Here is a 22,898-nt window from a genome sequence, read left to right as displayed (position 1 = left end):
TCTTGTATCTCAGTCATAACTGCCATTCTTTATTGGAAATTATATAGGTTGCTGGCTGCAGAAACTAAAATAGCTCTTCCAACATCTCAGGGTATGGTGATGAGTTGATAGGTTCTTGGACCAATCATAGCAGTTTTCCACTTTTAAAATACTTTAAACTGATTCCCTTAGATTTCCAATGGGAGTGGGACCAGGAGGGTCAGGATTAGAAATTAGCATATCAGAGGCACACCTCAAGAGTGCTGAACATGTGCAGAGCAGGGATAGTGGATATATTGAATAAAGGTACTGAAGATGGAGCTGCCAGGGAGGAGGAAAAGAGGAAGACCACAGAGGAGGTTCATGGACGTAGTGAAGGGGGACATGCAGAGGGTTGGTGTAACAGAGGAGGATGCTAGAGATATGGTGAGATGGGGGGAGATGATCCACTGTGGTGACCACTAAAGGGAGCAGCAAAAAGAAGATGATAAAAAGAGTTTAAAAGTATATTGTTTCATTATTTTATCCCGTGCTTGCCCATTCAACATTAATCTGTTTGGACAGTCTTTTTCTTTTCGTAATATAGTGCTATTTAAACCATACTTTACTTATTCTCTTGAATTAAAATCAAACGCATGTCTGCTTTCTTTGTGGTGGACAGAATATGCAGATATTTGTTTGCACGGCCCTTTTATAGCCACGTAATAACCCACAATACGGAAAAGAATAAGCTAACTTCTCCTTAGCATAAAAACGATATGATGAAATCAAGTCATATCTCAGCTATATTTGAGTGAGACTGAGAATTTCCACGTGGTGTAGTCAGTCTACCCATTTTTTCTTTGGCTCTTTCTCTGCTGCAGGGCTGTCTTCACGACGTTTTACGACAATGCCGTGCGCGAATACGCCGTCGTTACCGAGTGAAGTGCGTCCCTTTGGAGCAGATACCGGCTGAAGAGAAACGCAGCAACAAGATAAAGGAATATATTTGGGGCTCCGTTTGCACCTGGACTATCTCGGAGCACCGCCTATCTCCTCCGGAGCTTTAATTTTAAGACGAGAACTCGATGTGAAAGCCGGGCTGGAGGAAGGAAAGAGCCACGCTGGAGAAGGCAACTAGCTGAATTACCAAACCGAGCTCGGTGGAGGAGCCTAGTTGCCTCCCAAGCGACGCTTTAAAAAAAAGGAAGGAGCAGATACATTCAGGCAAGACGGTGGTGAAAATGGACTATGATTTTAAAGTGAAGCTGACCGGCGAAAGAGAGCGTGTCGAGGACCTGTTTGAGTACGAAGGATGCAAAGTGGGTAGAGGCACCTACGGCCATGTATACAAGGCGAAGAGAAAAGATGGGTGAGTTGATGAGCAGCAAGGCCTTTTAGCCAGTGAACCCTTAGCCAGCTTACCCCCCGCCTCCTGCCTGTCTTCTCATCTTCCAAATAAATGTTACCTCTCTCCTCTTCCTCCCCCTTTCAAGGCCACTTGCAGATGTGGGAGTGTTGCATTGGGTTTGTGTAGAGACAAAAGTGAGCAGTTTGAGCTCGCACTGTTGGGATGCTGATGGAGCTTTGTGTCGCGCACAAAAAACACCGACATACGGTTTACCACCGGGATTGGAGCTTTCCCTTTTCATGCATCTGTTTTGTCACTTATATGCCTAACTCTAGGTACTATTTTTTTATTTATTTAAGCTAAAGTGTTTTTTTAATTCCCTCTCCCATGTGATGTTGTAAATGTAATACAGCAGGTGCATGTGGAAGCACTTGTTGATGTCTTCTTCTTTTTTTTAAAGTCGTTCTTATACATGAGCTACATGGCTGCAAAGAGACTTATACAAGATTTTGTGTGAATTCAAAAAATAATCTTTAGTTATGCCCAGTTTTTGCACTCTTTAGTGTTTTTTTTTTTTTTTTGTTTTCTTTGTTTGTTTGTTTGTTTTTTACCCAATTTTAACATTTTTGCGGGGTTTTTTATGCTTTTAGCCTTTGCATGAAGTAAAGTAAGGGAACTAGCTGAACCCAAACTGTAGACTCATGTGGTGGTTAGTGTGCTAATCCCTCAGGATGCCAGGGCACCACCCACCTTTCTTCCTAAAACTTTCCTGCTGTTTCTAATGCCAGCCTTGTAACAGCCTTAACTGTGTCTGGACCAGAGCTGGGGGAGAGCTCAAGATGGTTTAAGCTACTAGTCCCGTTATTACAGCCCGGACATACTGGCAGCAGGAACCACACAAAAGAGCCCTAAAGTGTTTAAAGATGTCTGTATTTCGCTTTAGGAGCCTGCTTTTTTATTAGACTTTTTAGCAGAGTTGCGCTGCTGCTTTTGGACGAGGCCTGAGGAGGCACAAAGCTTGGGTTTATGAGATGATTTAGGCCCGGCAGAGGGAGGGGTTGTAACCAATTCGTTCAAGTAAGCGCCAGTGCCAGTGCTCTGTTTGTCCCTTGCCAGCTGCCAGACAGGCCCTGTTTCCTTTCCCTCTCTATTGTTTTGACCCTCAGAGGTGAGCTTGATTACACAAATTTGGAGGTAATGCAACTCGGCCTCTTCTCAGAGTCCCACTGGCAGCTGCCAAGTGCCCCCCCTTTATGTTGCTGTGCAAACGGCTCTCAGGGGGCCCTCAGTCTGGACTGGTCTGGTGTTGATGTTGCTCTACCTTTCTGTGTGTGTGTGTTTGTAGGAAGGATGATAAGGACTACGCCCTCAAGCAGATTGAAGGCACTGGCATCTCCATGTCAGCCTGCAGAGAGATTGCAGTAAGAGCTGCTTGGCTTACTCTGTTCCTTTTGTTTGGTCTGTGATTAAACACCTTTGTGCCATTCCAGGCACTTTATGTAACGTCTGAATGACATTCACACGCTAGTTTTTGTGCAAGCAATCGTAAAATTGAAAGTCAGGAAGCAGATGTTAATGCAGTGCATATAGAGAGTAGACACAGAATTAGTGATATAAAGTATTGCCTCACAAGCATTTAAAAAAACAAACAAAAAAAAGCATCTTACTGCCAAAGATTGAAAGTGTTCAGTTGAGGAGATGATATCGTGTCCACCCCCCTGTTTAAGTATAATCTCTGGTAATCAATACAGTCACAAAAATAAGCGCAAAGTTTCTCTTTCGTTACGTCATTTTCATTCATGATGTCTGTAATGAGATTGTGTGGTTGGCCTTCTGAGTGGGTTTGTACGTTGCAGCTGCTGCGGGAGCTGAAGCACCCCAATGTCATCTCACTGCAGAAGGTTTTCCTGTCACATGCTGACCGTAAAGTATGGCTGCTCTTTGACTATGCTGAACATGATCTCTGGGTAAAATGCAAACACACAACACACACATATACACACACTTGACCTGCATGACATGACTTATCACACATATTATGGGGGTAATGCATGTTGGGGGGGTTTAAATAGTTTGTTTTAAGCATTTCTTTATTAGTTTATATTCATATGCATGCATGGGTTGCAGATTTCCACCTATCTTTATGAGCACAAAGACATGACTTAAAATAGGCCTCTCTTCATAATTAGGTCATAAATGTGCATGCAATTTGATAGCTGTTTTTTTGTTTATTTGTTTTTTTTTTTTTTTGCATGTCCTTTTAATGCCAATGCATTCACATTCGCCTTCAACCAGTAATAAGGAATGAGACTTGAAATAGTGCTAATTATGCACTGGTAAGTCTCATTAAAGCACACGCATCCACCAAGAAGTATTCCACGTTGAGCAGTTAAACCTCTGCTGCATTACAGTTGACAGAAACAGCTGGCAGAGAATCAGAACTGAGTTAGATGCAGTTTTCTGCCACAGAGCTCCAACAATTGCATTCCCCTCCCAAGGAAGTGGAAACACATGCCACAAACATTAGGTTCTCTCAACTCGCCTGCAGCACACATACATTTTTGTGATCATCTGTAGCAAAAGAACATGCATTTCAGTCAGTCTGTACGTGCAAAGCCCTGCTCACTGTTTACCCTTTCTTTCCATAGCACATTATTAAGTTCCACAGAGCATCTAAGGCCAACAAGAAGCCGCTTCAGTTGCCTAGAGGAATGGTGAAGTCTCTGCTCTATCAGATTCTGGATGGCATCCATTACCTTCACGCTAACTGGGTCCTTCATAGAGATCTTGTAAGAGGATTGGGGGGAGAGGAGGGTGTTTGGCTACAAGGGAAAATTAGGTTAAACTGTTAATGAGAGACGTAAAGATTGCTATTGGGCTGAGAATATGTGGAGTGCATGTGTCAGTCTGTATGTGTTCAGATGAATATGTAAATGAACAGTATTCTTAGGTTGTTTGGTGAGTAACTAACTTGTTAACACATGAACAGGATGTCAGTTTTCTGCCGTAAGTGAGATCGAAATGTGGTAGACTTTCTCTCTCCTGTTCGGGAAATTGCAGTCATTTGTCCACTAGAGGGCAGCAAGAAAGAGTTTTGATTGCATTACACATGCAGGGCTGTAGTTCAGAAACTGGGCCAAACAAAGCTGAATTAATTACTGGGAAGTTTTCCTGTCAGATGTCTGGAGTGTGGAAACATTTTTATCTGTGTTTGTGTGTCTTTGTCTCCATCAGAAACCAGCGAACATTTTAGTGATGGGGGAAGGGCCAGAGAGGGGTAGAGTAAAGATTGGTATGTATAGTGTTTCGTTTTTAAAACTTATTTGCTGCTTAGTTTATCTGTCGGTTCATTGACACACATACCCATTGTGCAGCGGACATGGGGTTTGCTCGTCTCTTCAATTCACCGCTGAAGCCTTTAGCCGATCTCGACCCTGTGGTGGTCACCTTCTGGTACAGAGCACCTGAACTGCTCCTGGGAGCTCGGCACTACACCAAAGCCATCGGTGAGATTGTGCGGCACCATCTGTCTTTCTGTCCTCCTTGTGTGTACATGTGCAACCAGTTGAGCTGAAATTAGTGCGTGCTTACAGACATCTGGGCGATTGGCTGCATTTTTGCGGAGCTGCTGACGTCTGAGCCCATATTCCACTGTCGCCAGGAGGATATCAAGACCAGTAACCCTTACCATCATGACCAGCTGGACCGCATCTTTAATGTCATGGGCTTCCCTGCCGGTGAGTCTTGATTGACCCGATTTAAAACATGCATGAAATGATTTACTGGATTTTCCACAGTATTTCTATTAATGGGGTTAACCTGCTATTATACAAAGTGTGTTGCATATTCAGTGGAGAAATTGTGTGGAAAGAAAAGCCTTTTCCATTCCTTGGTCTTTTTCAGGCTTCTCTTTTTTAAAGGCAGTAATGTGGTCTAAGTGCTCTGCACATCAATCCTCTGACATGTTAGATGAAGCCAAGTCACAAACACAGAAACTTGTACTTCTAGGGCTACATTTGGGCCTATTTTTTCCAGCTCACTTAAGCTGCTCCTGCTCTTTTTCCTTCTACTATCACTCCTGGTCTTGCTGTATAATTCACCAGTGTATTTGATGGATTTTGTTTAGATTCTGCAGAAAATGGGGGGAAGTCTTACAGTCTCGTTGCCATGTTTGGCAAGTATATTTATGGGGTTATGCTGAAAAGGTTAGAGATGATGGATGTGAATGCTTACCAGATAAGCAAGTTCATGTCAGTTTTGTAGGAAATAGATCTTATTATGTTTGCCAGAATGCAGATTGATTATGCACTGTATAAACAATGGGGCGTTGTGTGGAAATTATGAGCGTTTTTGCTTAAAATAAAAACAACCTACATAATATGTCCTTTGTGAGAGGGTGTGACACGCTGTAATCTTGTGTTTTCCTCAGATAAAGACTGGGAGGACATCAAAAAGATGCCAGAACACTCCACGCTGATGAAAGACTTTAGGAGGAACACGTGAGTCTGCAGAGCAACACTGCCCTATTTTTTTTTCTTTTCTTTTTTTTTAAGATCAGAGCAAAGCAGGTCTGCTGGTTAAGACATTTCTGGGTGCTTTGTGTGATTTTTACTCATTTAATAATTGTTATGCAGGATAAATCCACTGAAGGCATGCCATTAATATAATTTTCTCCCACAGATACACAAACTGCAGCCTTATAAAGTACATGGAAAAACATAAAGTTAAACCAGACAGCAAAGCATTCCACTTGGTAAGTTAAAATGTGTCAGGATAGGAGAAGTAGGACGATTACTTGCAAGAGTTTACAGTCATCTGCCATTTTGTTGCTTATACCTGACGTTACTTTTGCTTTTAGAGCTTCCTTTATTCTTCAGATGCTGGGAACATATTTACATGTTAGCATCATGCAGTTGTGGGTAGCATCTCAATGATGTGATTTTCTCCCTCCCAGAGGTGCTTTATTGCATTAATATCTGTTGACTGGAGGCAAGAAAATATGAGATGATATGAGATTTGGGACACGATGCGTTATTGTGCTGAAAGTAGCCTTGAGAAGATGGTACACTGTTATCATAAAGGGGTGACATTTAAAACAAACTGAGGTGCGCCTCCACTAAGTTACGGACATAATGTCTGATTACAGTGTAAATCACCAAGGATGCTGATTACAAGCTGCAAAGAACTTGAACGGCATTTCCACCCTACCCCTTAATCATGAGACCCTTCGGCAGCTGCAGATGTGACACTCGTCACAGAGTAGGAGGACATAGGAGATGTATTGGAATTGGGTCTCAACTGCTGTCTTACAGGAACAACGATGTGGCCTCCTTATTCGGTTGCTGACCTTTTGCACAGAACAGTGAAATACAGGCACAGCCCTGTGTGAAAGAAGCTGGGGATAGGAATGCTGGATGGATCAATATACTCATCAGATTAGGAATTGTTTTTCCGAACCTCCACTGGGCAGTTTTGGCAAGCCTGTCTTCACTGGCCTTAATTTACTGTTCAAAACTCACTGTAGTGCCTTTCAGTGTGGTCTTCTCTTGCTGTGACATGTTGCAAATTTGGCAGTGCTCTACTGGACACCTTGTGGTGACAAGTGACTCTGCCATCATTTTTTTTTTTTTTTTGGCCCCAGAGATTCACTCGTTATGGGATATGACTATCTCTGTAAACTCTACAGATTGTCATAAACCCTGAAATCAGCCTACCAGGCACTAACAGCCAGCCAGAGTCACTTAAACCGCCTTTCTTCTTCAATCTGATGTTCAGTTTGAGCTTTAGCAGATCCATGTGACCAGGACTGTATGTCTAAATGCACTGACTTTGTGTCAAGTGATTGGCTTACTTAGAAATTTTCCCTAACAAGCATTTAAATGGGTGTGATTTGCAAAGTGCCCAGTGTGGTTAGTTAACAAACAAAGTGTGCATTTTCATTGTGTGAATTTGTGTCATGTTTGAGACTAACTCTGGGTGCACTATATGTTACAGCTGCAAAAGCTATTGACCATGGACCCCATCCGTAGAATCACATCCGAGCAGGCCATGCAGGACCCCTACTTTTTAGAGGAGCCTTTACCCACCTCTGAGTGAGTTACACCGAACACACTTCCACACACTCCCACACACACACAGACTACATTCAACTCACAAGATAGTTTCTTTGTCTTGTGTTCGTCCTTAGCTTAAATCACATGATCTACGGATGCCTTGAGCGGGTCTCTTAGCTAATTAGCTCAGAGTCATGGGAATTAATGTTTGAAGATGAAGAAGCCTCTTTGCCTTTTTTTTTTCTCTAGTGTGTTTGCAGGTTGCCAGATTCCCTACCCCAAGAGGGAGTTTCTGACAGAGGAGGAGCCAGAGGACAAGGCAGACAAAGTAAATATTACATATCCATACGCCACATGCTGTATTACTAAAGTCATTAAACATTAATTGATTGGTATATAGATGGGTGTAATATAGAAAAGTAAAATGAGAAATATAGAAAATTTACAATAAAGCTGAGTAACATGTAGTGAAACTTCATACAGTCCAGGGTGTAATTTAAGTGATATTTTTGTGCCCTTTAGAAAAACCAGCAGCAGCAACAGGGAAATAACCACACAAATGGGGCGGGGCACACAGGCAACCCAGACAACAGCCACGCCCAGGGCCCGCCTCTAAAGAAAGTGCGAGTTGTCCCGCCCACCACTACCTCAGGTGGCCTCATTATGACCTCAGACTACCAGGTAAATCCATCTTTCTCATATATTCACTGTCACTGTTTCTGGATTGTCATCTATGTTGTTGTTTATTAAATCAGCGAGCGACTTTAATAGAATACATATACAGTGAAATAGCATAGCTTTGTTTTGTAGACGAAACGCTCCATTCACAGGCTAGACAAGTTTAGAAATCTCTCGACAGCATAAGATGTTGTGGGCTAGGGTCAAAAATATTATAGCAACCACTCTGAAAAGAATGTTACATGAGATGTAAGTATTGGTAATATACTATGTAATATAATATACTATAAGATTTATACTTTTAATATTCTTCGCAGTGGCAGAACTGAACATGTTAAATACCCTCTCATGCTTGACATGTGTATTATTTTACTTTCTGGATGATGTGGAAATGGCTTTTTAGCTGCACACATAACCAGAAATGGCAACAAATACCATTTTTGATCTGCAACATGAGGCGGATGTGAATGTTGGATCATCGTGTTTCAGATGTGACACACATGCTCAGACACAAATCCATCTAATCTGACTGGAAACGTGGAGTGATGGTGTTTTTGCATAATAAAAGTGACTTTACTTAACATGACAGTGAAATTTCCATGTATCCAACTGTTCTTGCATGCAGAATTTAAGATGTCACCACACTAAAAGTGTGATCATTTTACTGGAATATGTTGTTCATTGAGTTTAAATGCAAATTAAACCATTACACAAAGAAGATTTTGTGAATATGTCACTGCTTTCTTTGTTGTTTTCTTCCTGTAGCGCTCCAATCCACATGCTGCCTACCAGAACCCTGGACCAAGCACATCACTGCCCCAGAGCAGCATGGGATATTCCTCTACCTCCCAACAGCCGCCCCAGTACTCCCACCAGACCCACCGCTACTGAAACATCCCTCCCACACACACATACACACGTTAATAGACACATGTACACACACAGCCCTCACCACGCCCACCTGAACGAATGTACCGAGGGATGTGGGGGGCGTCCAAGGCAACAAAACCCACCCTGCCTCACCCCACTTCACCTCACAGAGGGCACCATCTCTACAGCAGTGCGTTAGGCCTGAAAGAAATGGTCTTCACTTTGTTCCAGATAAAGATAACACACCGCAGTATTAGAAACACAGTTATAGAGAAAACGTGATAGGTGAGACACAAAGTGGGAGGAAGGTTTTAAAAAAAAATAATAATAATAATAAAAAAGGAAAAAAAAAAAAAAGGAAATTTTGATTGAATCAAATCTTTTTCTGTTACTCGGATCTCGGATGTAAGAGAAGATGGCGTGGTTTAAAGGAAATGTTAATCTGTTCCGTCATATCCTCCCCCTTTCTTCTTAACCTGTCTCCTTTACCTACAGCCTACCCCGGCCGGTTTACCCTTTTCCTGTCGAAGCTCGGACGAAACTGAAAGCTGCTATGTGACTGCCAGCGTTGACAGATTTCCTGTCCTCCTGTCTGTCTGTTTATTTTGTGCAAGCGGCCCTACGAGGGCCTCAGCTGAGGACTTTACTGAGCTGCTGTGAAACATGCTGGGAGGATGTGGAGCCACTCGCAGCTGTGGCTTTGAGGGGTTTTTGTTCAGAGAGGACAAAAAAAAAAAAAAAAGATTTTAGTAGTTTCTAATTTAATCTGTTTTCATGGTTCTGTTTTCATGGCGAGAGCGGCAAAGCAGCTTGCAATAGCTGACTGCTCATGTGCTGTGGTTAAGCCTTACAACATGATGACAAAACCAACCAATCGCATGGAGGATGGCAGGCGGAACATGCATTGTACTGTAATGTATTGAAATATTTTACATGAAGCAAGTATCCCGACAATAAAAGTGGAAACATCAACATTGTCACTCTTATTTGTGAAGCAATTTTAAGTAACATCTTTCATCCTATTTATTCTTTTTCTGGGAACACCTGACATCTGCCCCTAATGTGAGCTTCACAAAATTCTTGAGACAAAATTCAGTTTGGGAAAGAAGAGAAGACGAGTTTTGCTGATGATATTTGATGCATCGTGGTAGCACGAGGCATTCACAAAGTACTGCTGTTTGAAAACGGACAGAAAAAAAAAACTTAACCACCCAGATGTTAATATGTGCACTTGACATTACCACAGTGAGAGAAAATCAAATCAGTCCTGAATTTTATTTATTTAATAAGGCCTATATGAAATCTTGCTCAATAATGGGTTATTATAGTAGAGATCTAGCTGAATCATGTTTAAAAAGGCCGTCAACTAACCACTGTTTTCATTGTTAAATTCTCAGATTATTAAATTTTTAAATTAATGTACAAAATGTATAAAAAGAAAATAGGACCCATTAAAAGTCAACCAACTGCAATTTTGTGGCCCCAAAAATTCAGATATTTAAATCACAGATGTGCAGCTAAATTCATGTTAAATTGTTTGATGCTTTGATGTGAAGTGGGTGTGACACCAATGAAACATGATAAACATGTAATGTTCAAGAAAATGTTCTAGTAGATCGTTGCTCCTGTAATTATCATTTTAGAGTATAGAGTTTTCATTCATTCACAGAAAGTGCCCTCGTACTTTGGTGTGGTATGGATGGCCATGGGCGGTGGTCTTAATCAGTAGGGAAAGCTCTAACACTTGTAAAATCACATCAAGTGGGTTGGAGTGTAGTCTTCTACAGACCACAATCCCTTGGCCCCGGGCCTAATGTTTTGCACCCTTGATTTAAATGATAATATACACTCTTAGGACATTTCATTAATTACACTTTGCCATGTGACTAAGGTCTGTCTGAGTTGGACTCACTTTTACCTTTAGAACTATCTTAATTCTTGTGTGGTCCATGTTGATATGATAGCCTCACACAGTTACTAAACATTCAAATTAAATAAGAGTTCTTTTGCCTCAGAGGTCCATATGAACTAGCATAAATTCCCATATTTGGTCACATATTTGTCTAAATTATGTGTTTATTACAAAGTAGCAGCTGCTTAATAAATTTAGGCTTTATCCAGGAATAGAAGTGCAGTTTATATACTGAAACTCCCCTTTTTAGTTTACCAAATCCTGTCTACAGAAAAGAGACAGTTCTCTGCATCCTTGTTTTTATTTTGCTTTGATGGCTGTTTTTCTCCACAAACATACCTGAGAGACTGAACCACTGATCTAAGTATAGCCAGTCCTCACTGAACCGCTTCCTGCAGGATGCTGGCCTAGCTATTTTGTTCTGTTATACAATACTCTCCATCCTCAGCATCAATCTGAGAATCTCACTAACCCCGAAAAGGATGCTTTATCTCGTTGTTGTTTTTTTAAATACATTTTTTAAAAAGTTTTTTAGTTTTTAGGTGTTATTTTAGGTTATTTACATGTCTACACATCACCGAGAGAGTCGAAGATAAATTACAGCACCTCTAATTTTGACAAGTATCAGACCCGGATAGGTGAAAGGGAGGAAAAAATGCTCGTTAAGCTGTTTAGCAACGCCCAACCTTAGCCCCGCCCTCTTCCAGCTCAACACGGCTATCTAGCGGGGAGTCTCCCTGTCACTCATTATATATCAAAGAAGCCATTGGTTGGCTTTAACGTCTATCAAACGCTAAATCTTATTCTTGGACATCTGATTGGTGAATATGGTCCGTGGGCGTGCCCCCGTCCTCAAAGGATTTTCCCCGGAGTGGCCAGACGGGCTGGGGGACACAGGATGGCAGAGCTAATAGGAGTATCTAACGGGACATGCGGACGGGCTGATTTCTTCTAATATTTCAAGTGCTGGTGAGGGCCTTATGATACTTTTTACAGCGAATAATAACACCCTTTATCATAATGGTGAAATCTGTGCGGGTATTTCTGCTTATTTTTGTCTCATTAGTCCAAACTAAGAAGTCGACCACTGGACATGAGCTAGCTAAGTGGTCAGTTGGAGCGGACCCCGATTTGAGGATAATAAACGGACTTAAAGCCTCAAACACTGAATATTATAAAACAATTACAGGGTAACTTTAATGTTTTTTTAAGCATATGACTGATGCTGGCGGTACACCGGCGTTTTGTTCAGTGTATTAGGCGCCTGGACAAAAAAACAGCTATTTAAATTTCATATTAGAACCGGTGCAAAAACTCACAGGGACGGAGGTAGATGAACAGATGTGGGTCAGCCCATCGGTAACGGGAAGCGATGGTGCGGAACACTGATTGATCGCGGTTGCCATCAGTTTACGCCTGCGCGCGTGTGAGCGTGTGTGAATGTGCGCTTATCCGTCTGTGGAGAAAAGGAGTGTGTGTGTGTGTGTGTGTGTGTGTGTGTGTGTGTGTGTGTGTGTGTGTGTGTGTGTGTGTGTGTGGGTGGATTTTAATCCATAAATCATCAAAATAGCGCATTTAATCCAGTCCAGCGTGACATCCACGTGATTCTTTCAATCTGTAATCCAAATAAAGTGTTAGAGATGAAATAATGAATGACATGATGACAGTTTGGTTTTCTGTGACCCGATCTATAAAACACTCTGAAATCAAAGTGAGAAATGCTTAGTTAATATAAAGTGCTAACCCACAGCCTCTAAAAGCCATTAAATCTCGCATAATGAAGTAGTCCTCACAGATTTCCGTATATTCCTGATAAAATCTAAATTGTTTAATTGACAAATAAGTTAGCCTCTTTGCTCATTGGGTTATTATCCCTTTGGCTTATACTGACTTGCGTTCAAGTAAGAAGTAAGAAGAAGTAAGTAAGAATGATCCCGTGGGTGGTTAAGCTGAAGTATTGAGAATCACATGTGAATTATTAAGTAAAAAAAATATGTACAAAACAAACACTCTCAAGGGTTAAATGGGCCTCTGAGGGTTGATTCTCTTGCCATGGATCTGTGTTTTCCTGTTATGTCTGGTCATTTAATTACAGGAGAAATGTATTTCATATGTGAGTAAATGAAATCCCACTTTAAATAAAATAATACTGCTTCAAAATATATTTTTTAATCACAGTACTGATGGTTTTTCTTTGATGGGTGCCAGCATGTTTCATATGCTGGGAAAACTTTTAATATTTCAGTAACATGTCAAAATTAATTTAGACAACTCTGTGTGATGTCATCAGATTATATTAAACAGTAAATGAATGAAAAATGAAAGAAAGCCTTATGTTCTGGCCTTTTATTCACCCAGTAGGATTCACTGTATCCAAGGCACGGCACCACCAATGTTTCACCATGAGTGCCTCTGAGAAATACTAAAACAGGAATATATATATATTTTTATATATATATTTATTCATATTTAGGGCAGTGTGACCTGACGTAATCCAAGTTGCATTATTCAGAACAGCCTCCAACACAAGAAGCTACTCGGTTCATAAATTGGTAATGACTCTCCCTTTCAGCTCTTAATGGAGTTCGCACGTCTGTAGTAAAGTCCTCTGGAAGCTCTGTGTGTACAGTTGTGGGTATGTCGCAGGAGGAAAGTGTGCCGGATCAAGGGATCAGAGGCATTTTTACAGCTGATGGGACTGTTTACATGCAGCTAATGGGACATTTGAGAGCCTACCTGGTGCGTTTGTACCCATTTGTGTGACTGACTTACTGTGCATGGGGTTTTGTAATAATTTAAGAAGATGCAGACACTGGATGTGGGAGTGAGATGTGTTCTTCTCTGCAGCTGTGAGCAGGCTTTACTCTCCATTTCTCACTCCTATCTTCCTCCCTGAGTGAGAGGAAGATGAAGGAGGAGCGCTCGCTTGCTACTCTTTCATCACATGAGCACAGGGGCCCTTAAAGAACGTTGAAGAGGAGGAGGAGGTGGAAGGGGGAGGATGCATGGGAGAGCTAGTGCTGTTGCCCTGTGAACGGAGCTCTATTGTCCCGGGAACCTTTCAACAGCTTCCCCGAGGTCCCTGTTCCTTCCCCTCCCCCTACTCGATACACTCTTTCTCCCTCAAAAACACAAACACATAAACACACACACACACTTTTTGTCTGCCTCTGCTGTGTCACATCTCTCTCTTTTACACTTAGTCTCATTCACTCGATCTTTTCGGTCACACTCTTGTCCCGCTCGGTGTCTCTCTCATGTCTCTCTCATGCTTTTGCTTCTGCCCCCCCCATTTCCCACAAGCAGCACAAGGCCTCATCCCTCCTCCTGTCCCCTCCACCCTCCTCCCTCCCGGTCCCTCATTATTTCGCTTCATCAGTGTGATTGTCATGCCGGTCAGACAGTAAAAGCAAAAACATGCAATCTTCTAATTTGCATCACCTCATTTTTAAGCAGCAGACAGCGCCGCTTTTCCAAAATGTTTATGCACAAAGCTAAACCTAAGCTGGGCCTTTCTGTGCCAAACCAGCCCTTGCTGACTATTCAGGGTCCTTTTGTGGGAACACATGATGGTGTAATTTTACCCTTTTGTTTTCTCTTGTTGGCGCGAGGCTGTCAGGGGTTTGCAGGGGGTCGCTGGCTAAAAAAACAGGGGCAAATGAGCGGTCTGCTGATGGGAATTGGCCTTGATGAACACAAGTGGTCCTTGTCTTTGTGAACAGCTGTAATTACACAATCTGCAATTACAGTAGTCTCCTGCTGGGACACTGATAGCACTCCTGCTCGTATTTTTGGCAATTTATTGTATTAAAGGTATGAGGAGTGCAAGCAAAGCAGTGACATAAGTATTGACAAAGAATAGGATGTCTATGTTTTATAGTTTTAATGGTTTAATGAGTTTTTGAAAATCTACTTTCCAGTATGCTGTCTTTATTAAATTTTAGTGGGGTTCCCTTTATCTTTTGCTATTATTAGTCTTCTGACTGGCCTCCTGTGTCTTTTCAACCTGCTTTTTTTGGCATATCTGCAAAGTAAAAACTCTGGAATCAAAATTAATAATTTGTTTCCTTTTTTTTTTTTTTTTGCAAATCTGAAACAAAAATATTTCATTGGAAACAAGTGTTTGTGCACGTTTCCATCCGTCTCCCCTGTTTGTCCTCCTTGAAGCTTCTTCCCATAGCTACATTGTTCTAGCCAAGTGTTTGGACAGGATGGAGAGATGTGACACAGGGAGGAGGACCAGGAAACAGGAGCCAGGCTCAGACCTCAAAAACAGGAAGCAGGAGGAGACAACGATAAGATGGCTGCTCTGGGATTTCTCCTCTTTTGAACTACAGAGGGCTCGGAGTGTCTGATCAGAGGCAATCAGGGTTCAATTAAAGTTCAGAGTAGCGGTGGGTGTAAGCAAAATGAGAAAGCAGTGTATCTGGAGAAAGATATGCGGGTGTGTTTGTTTGCTGCAGGTTTTGTGTTAGGATTTGTTGTTTTTGGTCTTGACCACATCCACGAATCTCTGGTTGTGTCAGATTTCCAGCTGGGCCGGTGACAAGCTGGCGCTGGGATTAGCTGGCAGGTCGTATCTTCCTATCCCTAATGCTTTAATCTCCGTGCTGGTCGACAGAAGTCTCCTGGCTTTGGCACACTCTTGGTCATCGCTCTCTGGTCAACAGCCCACCCACACTTTGTTTGTTTTTGATCTCAAAATGCTGCGTTTTTAGAGCAAGAATAGGAAAAACAGGGACAGTTTACAACAAAATACAATCTCTTACTGCCACGCATGCGTAAAAATTATACCCTGAATTTAAGGTTCGTTGCAGGCTTATGGCTCTATTCTAACTTCTGATATTTTTAGACCAAAGTAGTAATCAATAAAGTGATCAGCATTTTATTTGATGTCCTCACTTGGGACACTTCACCTGCGTTTGTGTCTAAAGCCGTTCTGTTTCTCTTGCAGTCTGCGTGCCGGCGTGAAGCCTCACCATGCCGCTGGTGAAGAGAAACATCGAGCCGCGCCACCTCTGCCGAGGGGCGCTCCCCGAGGGCATCGGCAGCGAGCTGGAGTGTGTGATGAACAACACGCTTTCCGCCATCATCCGTCAGCTCAGCAGCCTGAGTAAGACACACATTCACAGACACATTCACCAACACTAGCACGCCCGTCCTGGTAAACAAAAGGCTGCTAAAAGGGTCTAGTAGAAAAAAGCATACAAGTATTTTTTTTGGGAACATGAAAAGCATCCTCAGGCTGTAACCCCGTTAATTTCAGCGTGACGATGGTACACACTGTGTGTAGCCTCTTTGTATACGGGCCAAGATCACATGCTTTCATCGTTAATCCCGAAGCTGTGATTGATTTGGCCGTTGTCATGGTTATAGAGCCTGAGGTCACTGGGCTCACAGCGGCCTTGCAGCAGCCTCACATTGGAACACGGAGGGTCGAAATGTAATCCTTTTAGACAGGCGCGCAAAAAATGAACTTATCTATAGCTGTGGACATGTGACTGTAAGTGTGTGTGTGTGTGTGTGTATAGAAGTGTTTCATATCGATTATATGCTGGCTTTCTATTGCATTACATTATAACAGCACAAAGGGCAGCTATTTTCCCATTTACCCCCGTTATCCACAGTTGCCTTCTGCTTTCATGGCAATTGTGTTTAAGGTTTGTTTTGAAACTCAGCAGCATAAATTTAAACTGTCCTTTCTGACGTTAACACCTCATCTCTTTGACCTCAAATCCATTCTCTGTCTCTTATTGTGTCAAGTTCCTGCACAGGGAGTGGGTATTTCAACAGCAGCTGTGCGGGTTAAATATAAATGCTCTAACAGGCCTGGTGGGGGGATATCTGCAGACACTGCGTGTGTGTTTGTGAGCACATGTGTATAAGTGTCCATAGGAATCCCCTGAAGGGGTCAGAGTTGACCGGGGCTCTACATGCCAGATCTGCGATTCTTCCTTCCTTTAAATGTTTTTCTTACAGCCCATCCTGTCAGCGGGAAGGACAGAAATAGCCCTCAGTATGTGTTTGTCATACCACACATTGTATGTTACAAAGTGTTTATGTTTAAATATTTTTATTGGAATTGTACCGGAGGTGCTCTGTTTTGTTTTGTGCTGTAATATGTTTCTGTTTCACTACTGCCCAGATCCACAGTCTTGTAGTGAAGGGCCTTTTGCAGCCATTAGTTCTGTGCTAAGATTAGGCAGTTTTCCATCAGGCGGTTTGTGGGTGTGTCCCGTACCTTTATGTGCATTCCCACAGTGAGAACCTCCCCTGTCAGACTTCTTCAGGGCCATATATGTGGCAGGAGGAAGTATCTGCTCTGGGGTAAGACCTTGAGAGCGACCCTGGAAACTCATGGGTGGGGCTCAAGTTGAACAACACAACCAGAACAAGTGCCTTTAAAAGAAACTCAGAAATTGATCAATTATAGGTGATGCAGGCTTTTTTATTATTGTTGCTAAGTGAACTAGAATAAACTCCCTGAATAAAGTCAGGGAGTGAAAACAAAGCAGGGAACCCGAGAAATGACCTCTGTTTTCTGGGCCTGTTCCTCTGCACATCCTTGATGGAAGGTGGTGCTCATAGCTGAAAAGCTGATGGTTGGTCATTTTTGCTCAAAATCCATCCTCAAAAACACACTGTCAAAAAATTAAAGTCGGCATTAAGAGATGATGAGCAGTTCCTGATGTTTCTAAACAAGAAAAGGAAGATATTAAGATTTTGAGTTCATCCACTTCTCAGGAGAAGGCTCAGTAGGGGCACTTTTATGGTTTGATCCAGGAGATGAAGCTGTATCACTGCCGCTTTTGTACATATTTCAGGATGTCGCTGGCACAGTTTGAGTTCTTGTTGGCAGAGTTGGGACCACATCTAAGAAGGCGGAGAAATAATTTCAGAGTGCTGATTAACCTCAAGCGACGTCTAGCTGCATGTTGGTGCCAAAACCTTATTATCCTACTATTCATTTTGCTGGTCATATCATTGTACATCCAGTACCTTGGTGTGGTTTTAGCTATGAGCACACCGGATTGGTCTGATCGGTCAGTTTTGTTTATACATATGTGAAAATCTGAAAAATCAAACTTGATCCAAAAAAACAAATGCTGCAAATTTGCTATAGAGACCAAAAGTTTTTTTAAGAGTCATGGGAGTCCATGGGGATTTTTGAGTCAGCCTGAGTTGGTCATTTAAGGTACTGCAGTTTTTGGAACTTCCTTGTTTGCCCCATTTTTGAGCCAGGGAGTGTGCTGCATGGAAATAAAGAGGAGGGTTATGTGTACAGCGAGAGCCTGGATATTCATCTGCAGCAGTGACCTGTTAAAATCAAATGGGTGACGACAAGCAAACTGCTTTATATTTAGATGGAGCATTATCAGTACTCAACTTTTACTTAAAACATTGACAATGAGGCTTATTTATTACGTAACAGCAGTTGTTGAGGCAGGAGAGAATGTGTTATTTACTATCCTGGTTAGCTGCTTTAGTCACTGTAGCGTCTGTATCCACACAGACGAGTTCATATTATGGTTTGGATTGTGTGTTTTCAGCTAACAATCAATTATTCATGAGGATTGTTGCTATATGGAGTTGTATGAGACACCATTTCCTGCAGACTCCTGTTTCACGTTGTGTCACATTACCGGTGTATTGATTGGACTTTGGTCTCTGAGGGGTTTCTCTTGGCTCCAGGTAACGATTAAAAGTCTCTCTCTCATATTTCTCTTTCTCCTTCTGTTTTTTTTTCCCAGGCAAACATGCGGAGGACATATTTGGCGAGCTGTTTAATGAGGCCAACACCTTCTACCTGCGTGCCAATTCTCTCCAGGATCGCATTGATCGGCTGGCTGTCAAGGTCACACAGCTGGACTCCACTGTGGAGGAAGGTGAGTCACAGGGTTGAAGTCTGGTGTGGGGGGGATGCACACTAAGCTATCGTTCATTGGTGAAGTCCTGCTGATCTCATGTTCTGCGTACTGAATGGCTTTTGTAAACTATTTTTGTCCTTCCAATGATGAATCATTTGTCCTCTTTTCCTCTTTTTGTGTTCTTAGTTTCCTTGCAAGATATCAACATGAGGAAGGCCTTCAAGAGCTCCACCACTCAGGACCAGCAGGTGGTGTCCAAGAGCAGCGTTCCCACTCCGGTCAAAGAGATGTACAACCTGAGCGACAAGCCTCCACCTCTCAACATACTAACACCTTACAGGTTGGTGTTGCTGAGGCACAACACACCCAAACAGCTTGATGGGCTTAAGCGATAATAAATGACTCTTATTTTTCTTACTTTGGTTAGTGTCAGTCCAACGAAGATTTTAATTCAGTGGTTTTAAAAAGGGCTTAAATCTTAAAACATTTTCAGGAGGTTTTCATTGGCTTTTTCTTGCTTCTACATGAAGAGTGAAAAACCAGAATTGGTACTATTTCGTACCATGTTTGGTCACTGCCTTTATGCAGTGTGCTTTTTAGTACTTGTGTGCATTACATATTTAGCATGTCTTGCTCCAGTGGGAATCCCAACTCCTAATCCTGACTACATGACACACTTTGCTCACTTTTTTCCATTCTCTCGGCATCGCTCTGCCTTATCCTGTCGTTTCCTGTTATGTTCTCTTTGTGATAAAAAAGCTGGAGCTCTATTAGTAGTTTCACTCCTTTTCTTCCATTAGCCTCAGAATCTGTTGTATTTGCGTGTCTCATTTCCAGCAAATGATGCTGTCACTGTGTCCATCATCTCTTTGTATCTTAAGGATCAATACACTTACTGATTCTACTTAACGTGGCTTTGCATAAGGAGGCGGTTGTTTATCGTCATAACTTTCTTGGGGTTCGTCTCTGTAGGGATGACCACAAGGAGGCACTTAAGTTCTACACAGACCCCTCCTACTTCTTTGACCTGTGGAAAGAAAAGATGCTGCAGGACACGGAGGACAAGAGGAAAGAGAAAAGGAAGCAGAAGGTACCATATTGACTTAGAGGATATTATACAGTGTGCAAGGACAGGTCTAATATTAAGCATTTATTTGGGTGTCAAACACAGGTGCTTGCAATTTCACATTTTGAGGTGCTCTTGGGCAGATAACCAAACATACAACATAAAATTGTATTTTTAGTCCAACTGATTCTGATGGATAGAGAAATGTACATTTTTCATATCTTAAACAACTCTTAATAAAGAGTGCTGCTTATTTTAACCTAATATCACCTAAAACCTATTGGCTTACTTTCTTCCAGGAGCAGAGGCGCTGTGTGGATGGGACACTACAGAGGGAGGTCAAGAAGGTCCGCAAAGCGAGGAACCGTCGGCAGGAGTGGAATATGATGGCTTTGGATAAGGAGCTGCGGCCAGACCATCGACACACCATACACCGGGACAGAGGCGCTTCCTCTGAGGGCTCGATGTCACCAGAGAACAGGTAGATGAGCAAACACCAGTGTGCTCTTAGTTTTCATCACATTTTATTCTTACGCATGAGGCTGCATTTATATTTTCCTCATCAGGGGACACGGGCTGGATCAGCACCACTACCCCAACAGTATGAACCATGCTGGTCACGCCCACACCTACTCCGGCCCTCCACCCAGCGCCCTAGTTGCCCAGATGACTGCCGGACACGCACCACGCGGAGGAGGGGAACACGACAACAGAGGCAGGACCATGATGGCCTATCAGGGTGGCACACTGGGCCGCTCTCACCACCACCACGTTCCACTGCCTCCTCCACCCACTGAGGTTATGAACGGTGGCTCTATGTCTCTCCCACCAGTGGACTACAGGTAAATGGATTCGTCTGCTTATTAGTTCTCTCGCTTTTTCCAGCAATAAGCAAAGCAAAAAAGCTTCACAAAATATTCTGCATACATATGTTTAAACTTTATGCACAGTGCATATGCAGGAACCTCATCCCAATCACTACTGACGCTATACAGTAGGCCAGACAGTTTATTTTGCCATAAGCTGTATTTAATTATCCACTGTATCACTAATAGTTCAGTATTTTCTTCACATTTCTGCCCAATGCTAATGCTTTTGCATTATTTTACATTTAAAAAAATGTAAATTTAAACATGCTGATACACTTAGACTTTGGACAAACAAAAACATTCAGGGCCCATGGGCAGGTGCAGTCTTTAAATATGAGAAAACAAATCAGAAACATGAGACATAAATATCAAATCCCAGCACAACTCAGCTCCTTATTTAGCTTCGGGTCCCAGAGGAGCTGGAAGCTATCCCAGCAGTCATTAGGCAGGTTCAGGTTCCTGCACAGGTCGCCAGTGAAAGTGATTTTGCTGCTTCAGAAGACTTTGACCCTATTTTATTTTATAAAGTAAAACTTTCTTCTTATAATTTCTTTTTATATTTTAGGCTGTATCAAATACTTAAAAAAAGCCAGCACAAATCTCTTACTTGAGTCTACTCTTGTAAAGTTTGAGCTAATGCTGCCACCTAGTGAGTTAGTATTTTTTGGTCTTCAAACTGTGGGCTTCCCACCAGAAGATATGAACTGATACGGAGCTGAATACATTTGATTTACATCAACGTTATCATGCTCATCTTTACTTTTAAGGAGGGAAATGTAAGAAAAAGTCACAGAAGTGTCAGAAAACAAAATTATTGTTAACTCTATTCACTCTCTTGTTCTTCCTCGCAGTATGGACGGCTATGCCAACACTGGTCCTCCTCCCCCTCCTCCTGCTCCTGTCATCCCTTCTGCTCAGACGGCCTTTGCCTCACCTCCTGGAGGTCCGATGCCTCCCGGACCAATGGCTGGTGCTGTCGGCTATGCTCCGCCTCCACCACCTGTATCTGGAGCCCAGGCTGCTCCACCTCCTCCTGGTCCTCCACCTCCTCCACTTCCAGCTGGTGCCTCCCACTCCACAACGCACAAGATGTCCTCCGCCGCATCCGCTGAGACCACAGCGGTCAACGACGCCCGCAGCGATCTGCTGGCTGCGATACGTATGGGTAAGAACTGTGCCTGTGTGTCCTTTTGATGTAAATTTGTCCTCTTTGGACATGTTTACATTTATTTTAATGTATTTATTTTTAACGATGCCTTTTATGAGTTTTCACGTTGTCTTATAACTTGTGTAATAATTGTGTAGTTAAAAAAACACTTCATATTTTTCTGCAGGCATACAGCTGAAGAAAGTACAGGAGCAGCAGGAGCAGCAGGCAAAGAGAGAGCCGGTTGGAAATGACGTGGCCACCATCCTGTCGCGACGCATCGCTGTGGAATACTCCGACTCGGAGGATGACTCCGAGTTGGAGGAGAATGATTGGTCAGATTAACATGAAGACGTAAACAACCACACCAAAAGACACGCAGTCGATTGCTCTCACGCACACCTGAAAAACGCCCACTTTTCCACGTTCACAGGTCGTCACAGGCTTAGTTGCTGGAAACACACACATTACACCTACACACAGTCACATGCTGTGGGTTGATATAAGCTGAATGGTCCAAGACTGAAAATCTGGGGTTGTATTTGGGATGCATAAACACTGTAAAGAGACAAGTAATATAATGTAATGCTGACCACCCTGTGAAACACTAACACTGAGAACTGATGACTACATTACAAGCATTGTGAATACACCCCAGTGGATGTTTCTCTACCTGTTATTACACTATAGAAACCCTGTGAAGGTGCTTATTTTCAACACATTCTCATCCCTGGGCGTCAAATACAAGCATCCTGTCATATATCACCGTGTCACACAGTTGCACACAAATTGGCCTTTGGCATCCTATCTGTGGCAATATCACAGGCCAAGAGATACCCGTCCTCTATTTTGCAGCATTTTTGCATTTATTAAATCTTAATAGACTAGATGACAAAAAGATAGACAGATAGATAAAAGACGCTGGTGTAAGGCCTCAGCCACGGTACATGGCACCCACGCACTCCTAACTAAAATGTGCGCTGTACTTTCTGCAAGTCCGCTAGCGTCTGAGTGATGTCAGTTGTCACTTTTAAAAGAAGATCGATGGAGACTCCCAGCTGTTAACCTCTGTTGGGGTTGTCACCGTGGAGGTGGTGCTGAGGGTATTTAACCTACTTTTAATCAT

At 42.5% G+C, this 22,898-nt stretch overlaps 2 protein-coding genes across 2 annotated transcripts; both read left to right on the top strand.

The window, feature by feature from the left end:
• Positions 1-256: 256 nt before the first annotated feature.
• cdk8 (cyclin dependent kinase 8) lies at positions 257-9,882 on the top strand. Its single transcript, XM_085418730.1, has 14 exons — positions 257-405; positions 843-1,330; positions 2,655-2,730; positions 3,166-3,276; positions 3,958-4,098; positions 4,544-4,601; positions 4,684-4,815; positions 4,903-5,046; positions 5,739-5,808; positions 5,990-6,062; positions 7,304-7,401; positions 7,612-7,690; positions 7,885-8,043; positions 8,806-9,882. Exons 2-14 carry the CDS (start codon positions 1,203-1,205, stop codon positions 8,929-8,931), a joined length of 1,395 nt encoding a protein of 464 aa, XP_085274856.1. The 5' UTR covers positions 257-405; positions 843-1,202; the 3' UTR covers positions 8,932-9,882.
• A 1,783-nt stretch (positions 9,883-11,665) lies between these two features.
• wasf3b (WASP family member 3b) lies at positions 11,666-22,894 on the top strand. The gene is made up of 9 exons (XM_085418715.1): positions 11,666-11,791; positions 15,777-15,935; positions 18,574-18,708; positions 18,877-19,030; positions 19,663-19,780; positions 20,056-20,237; positions 20,323-20,598; positions 21,477-21,790; positions 21,960-22,894. Exons 2-9 carry the CDS (start codon positions 15,803-15,805, stop codon positions 22,115-22,117), a joined length of 1,470 nt encoding a protein of 489 aa, XP_085274841.1. The 5' UTR covers positions 11,666-11,791; positions 15,777-15,802; the 3' UTR covers positions 22,118-22,894.
• The last annotated feature ends 4 nt before the right edge of the window (positions 22,895-22,898 follow it).

The sequence above is a fragment of the Rhamphochromis longiceps genome, linkage group LG9 (genome assembly GCF_057381845.1).
Source record: "Rhamphochromis longiceps isolate RC_006_pf linkage group LG9, R_longiceps_female_GT1.1, whole genome shotgun sequence".
Lineage (NCBI taxonomy): Eukaryota > Metazoa > Chordata > Actinopteri > Cichliformes > Cichlidae > Rhamphochromis > Rhamphochromis longiceps.
This window is presented reverse-complemented; position numbering and strand designations above follow the sequence as displayed.

Excerpts from the sequence above, each read along its gene's own strand:
- cdk8 (XM_085418730.1), top strand. The coding sequence starts at position 1,203 with ATGGACTATGATTTTAAAGTGAAGCTGACCGGCGAAAGAGAGCGTGTC. Across the intron at positions 5,809-5,989 it reads AAAGACTTTAGGAGGAACAC|ATACACAAACTGCAGCCTTA; the intron begins GTGAGTCTGCAG and ends TTTCTCCCACAG. Across the intron at positions 6,063-7,303 it reads ACAGCAAAGCATTCCACTTG|CTGCAAAAGCTATTGACCAT; the intron begins GTAAGTTAAAAT and ends TATATGTTACAG.
- wasf3b (XM_085418715.1), top strand. The coding sequence starts at position 15,803 with ATGCCGCTGGTGAAGAGAAACATCGAGCCGCGCCACCTCTGCCGAGGG. Across the intron at positions 19,031-19,662 it reads AACATACTAACACCTTACAG|GGATGACCACAAGGAGGCAC; the intron begins GTTGGTGTTGCT and ends TCGTCTCTGTAG. Across the intron at positions 21,791-21,959 it reads GCTGGCTGCGATACGTATGG|GCATACAGCTGAAGAAAGTA; the intron begins GTAAGAACTGTG and ends ATTTTTCTGCAG.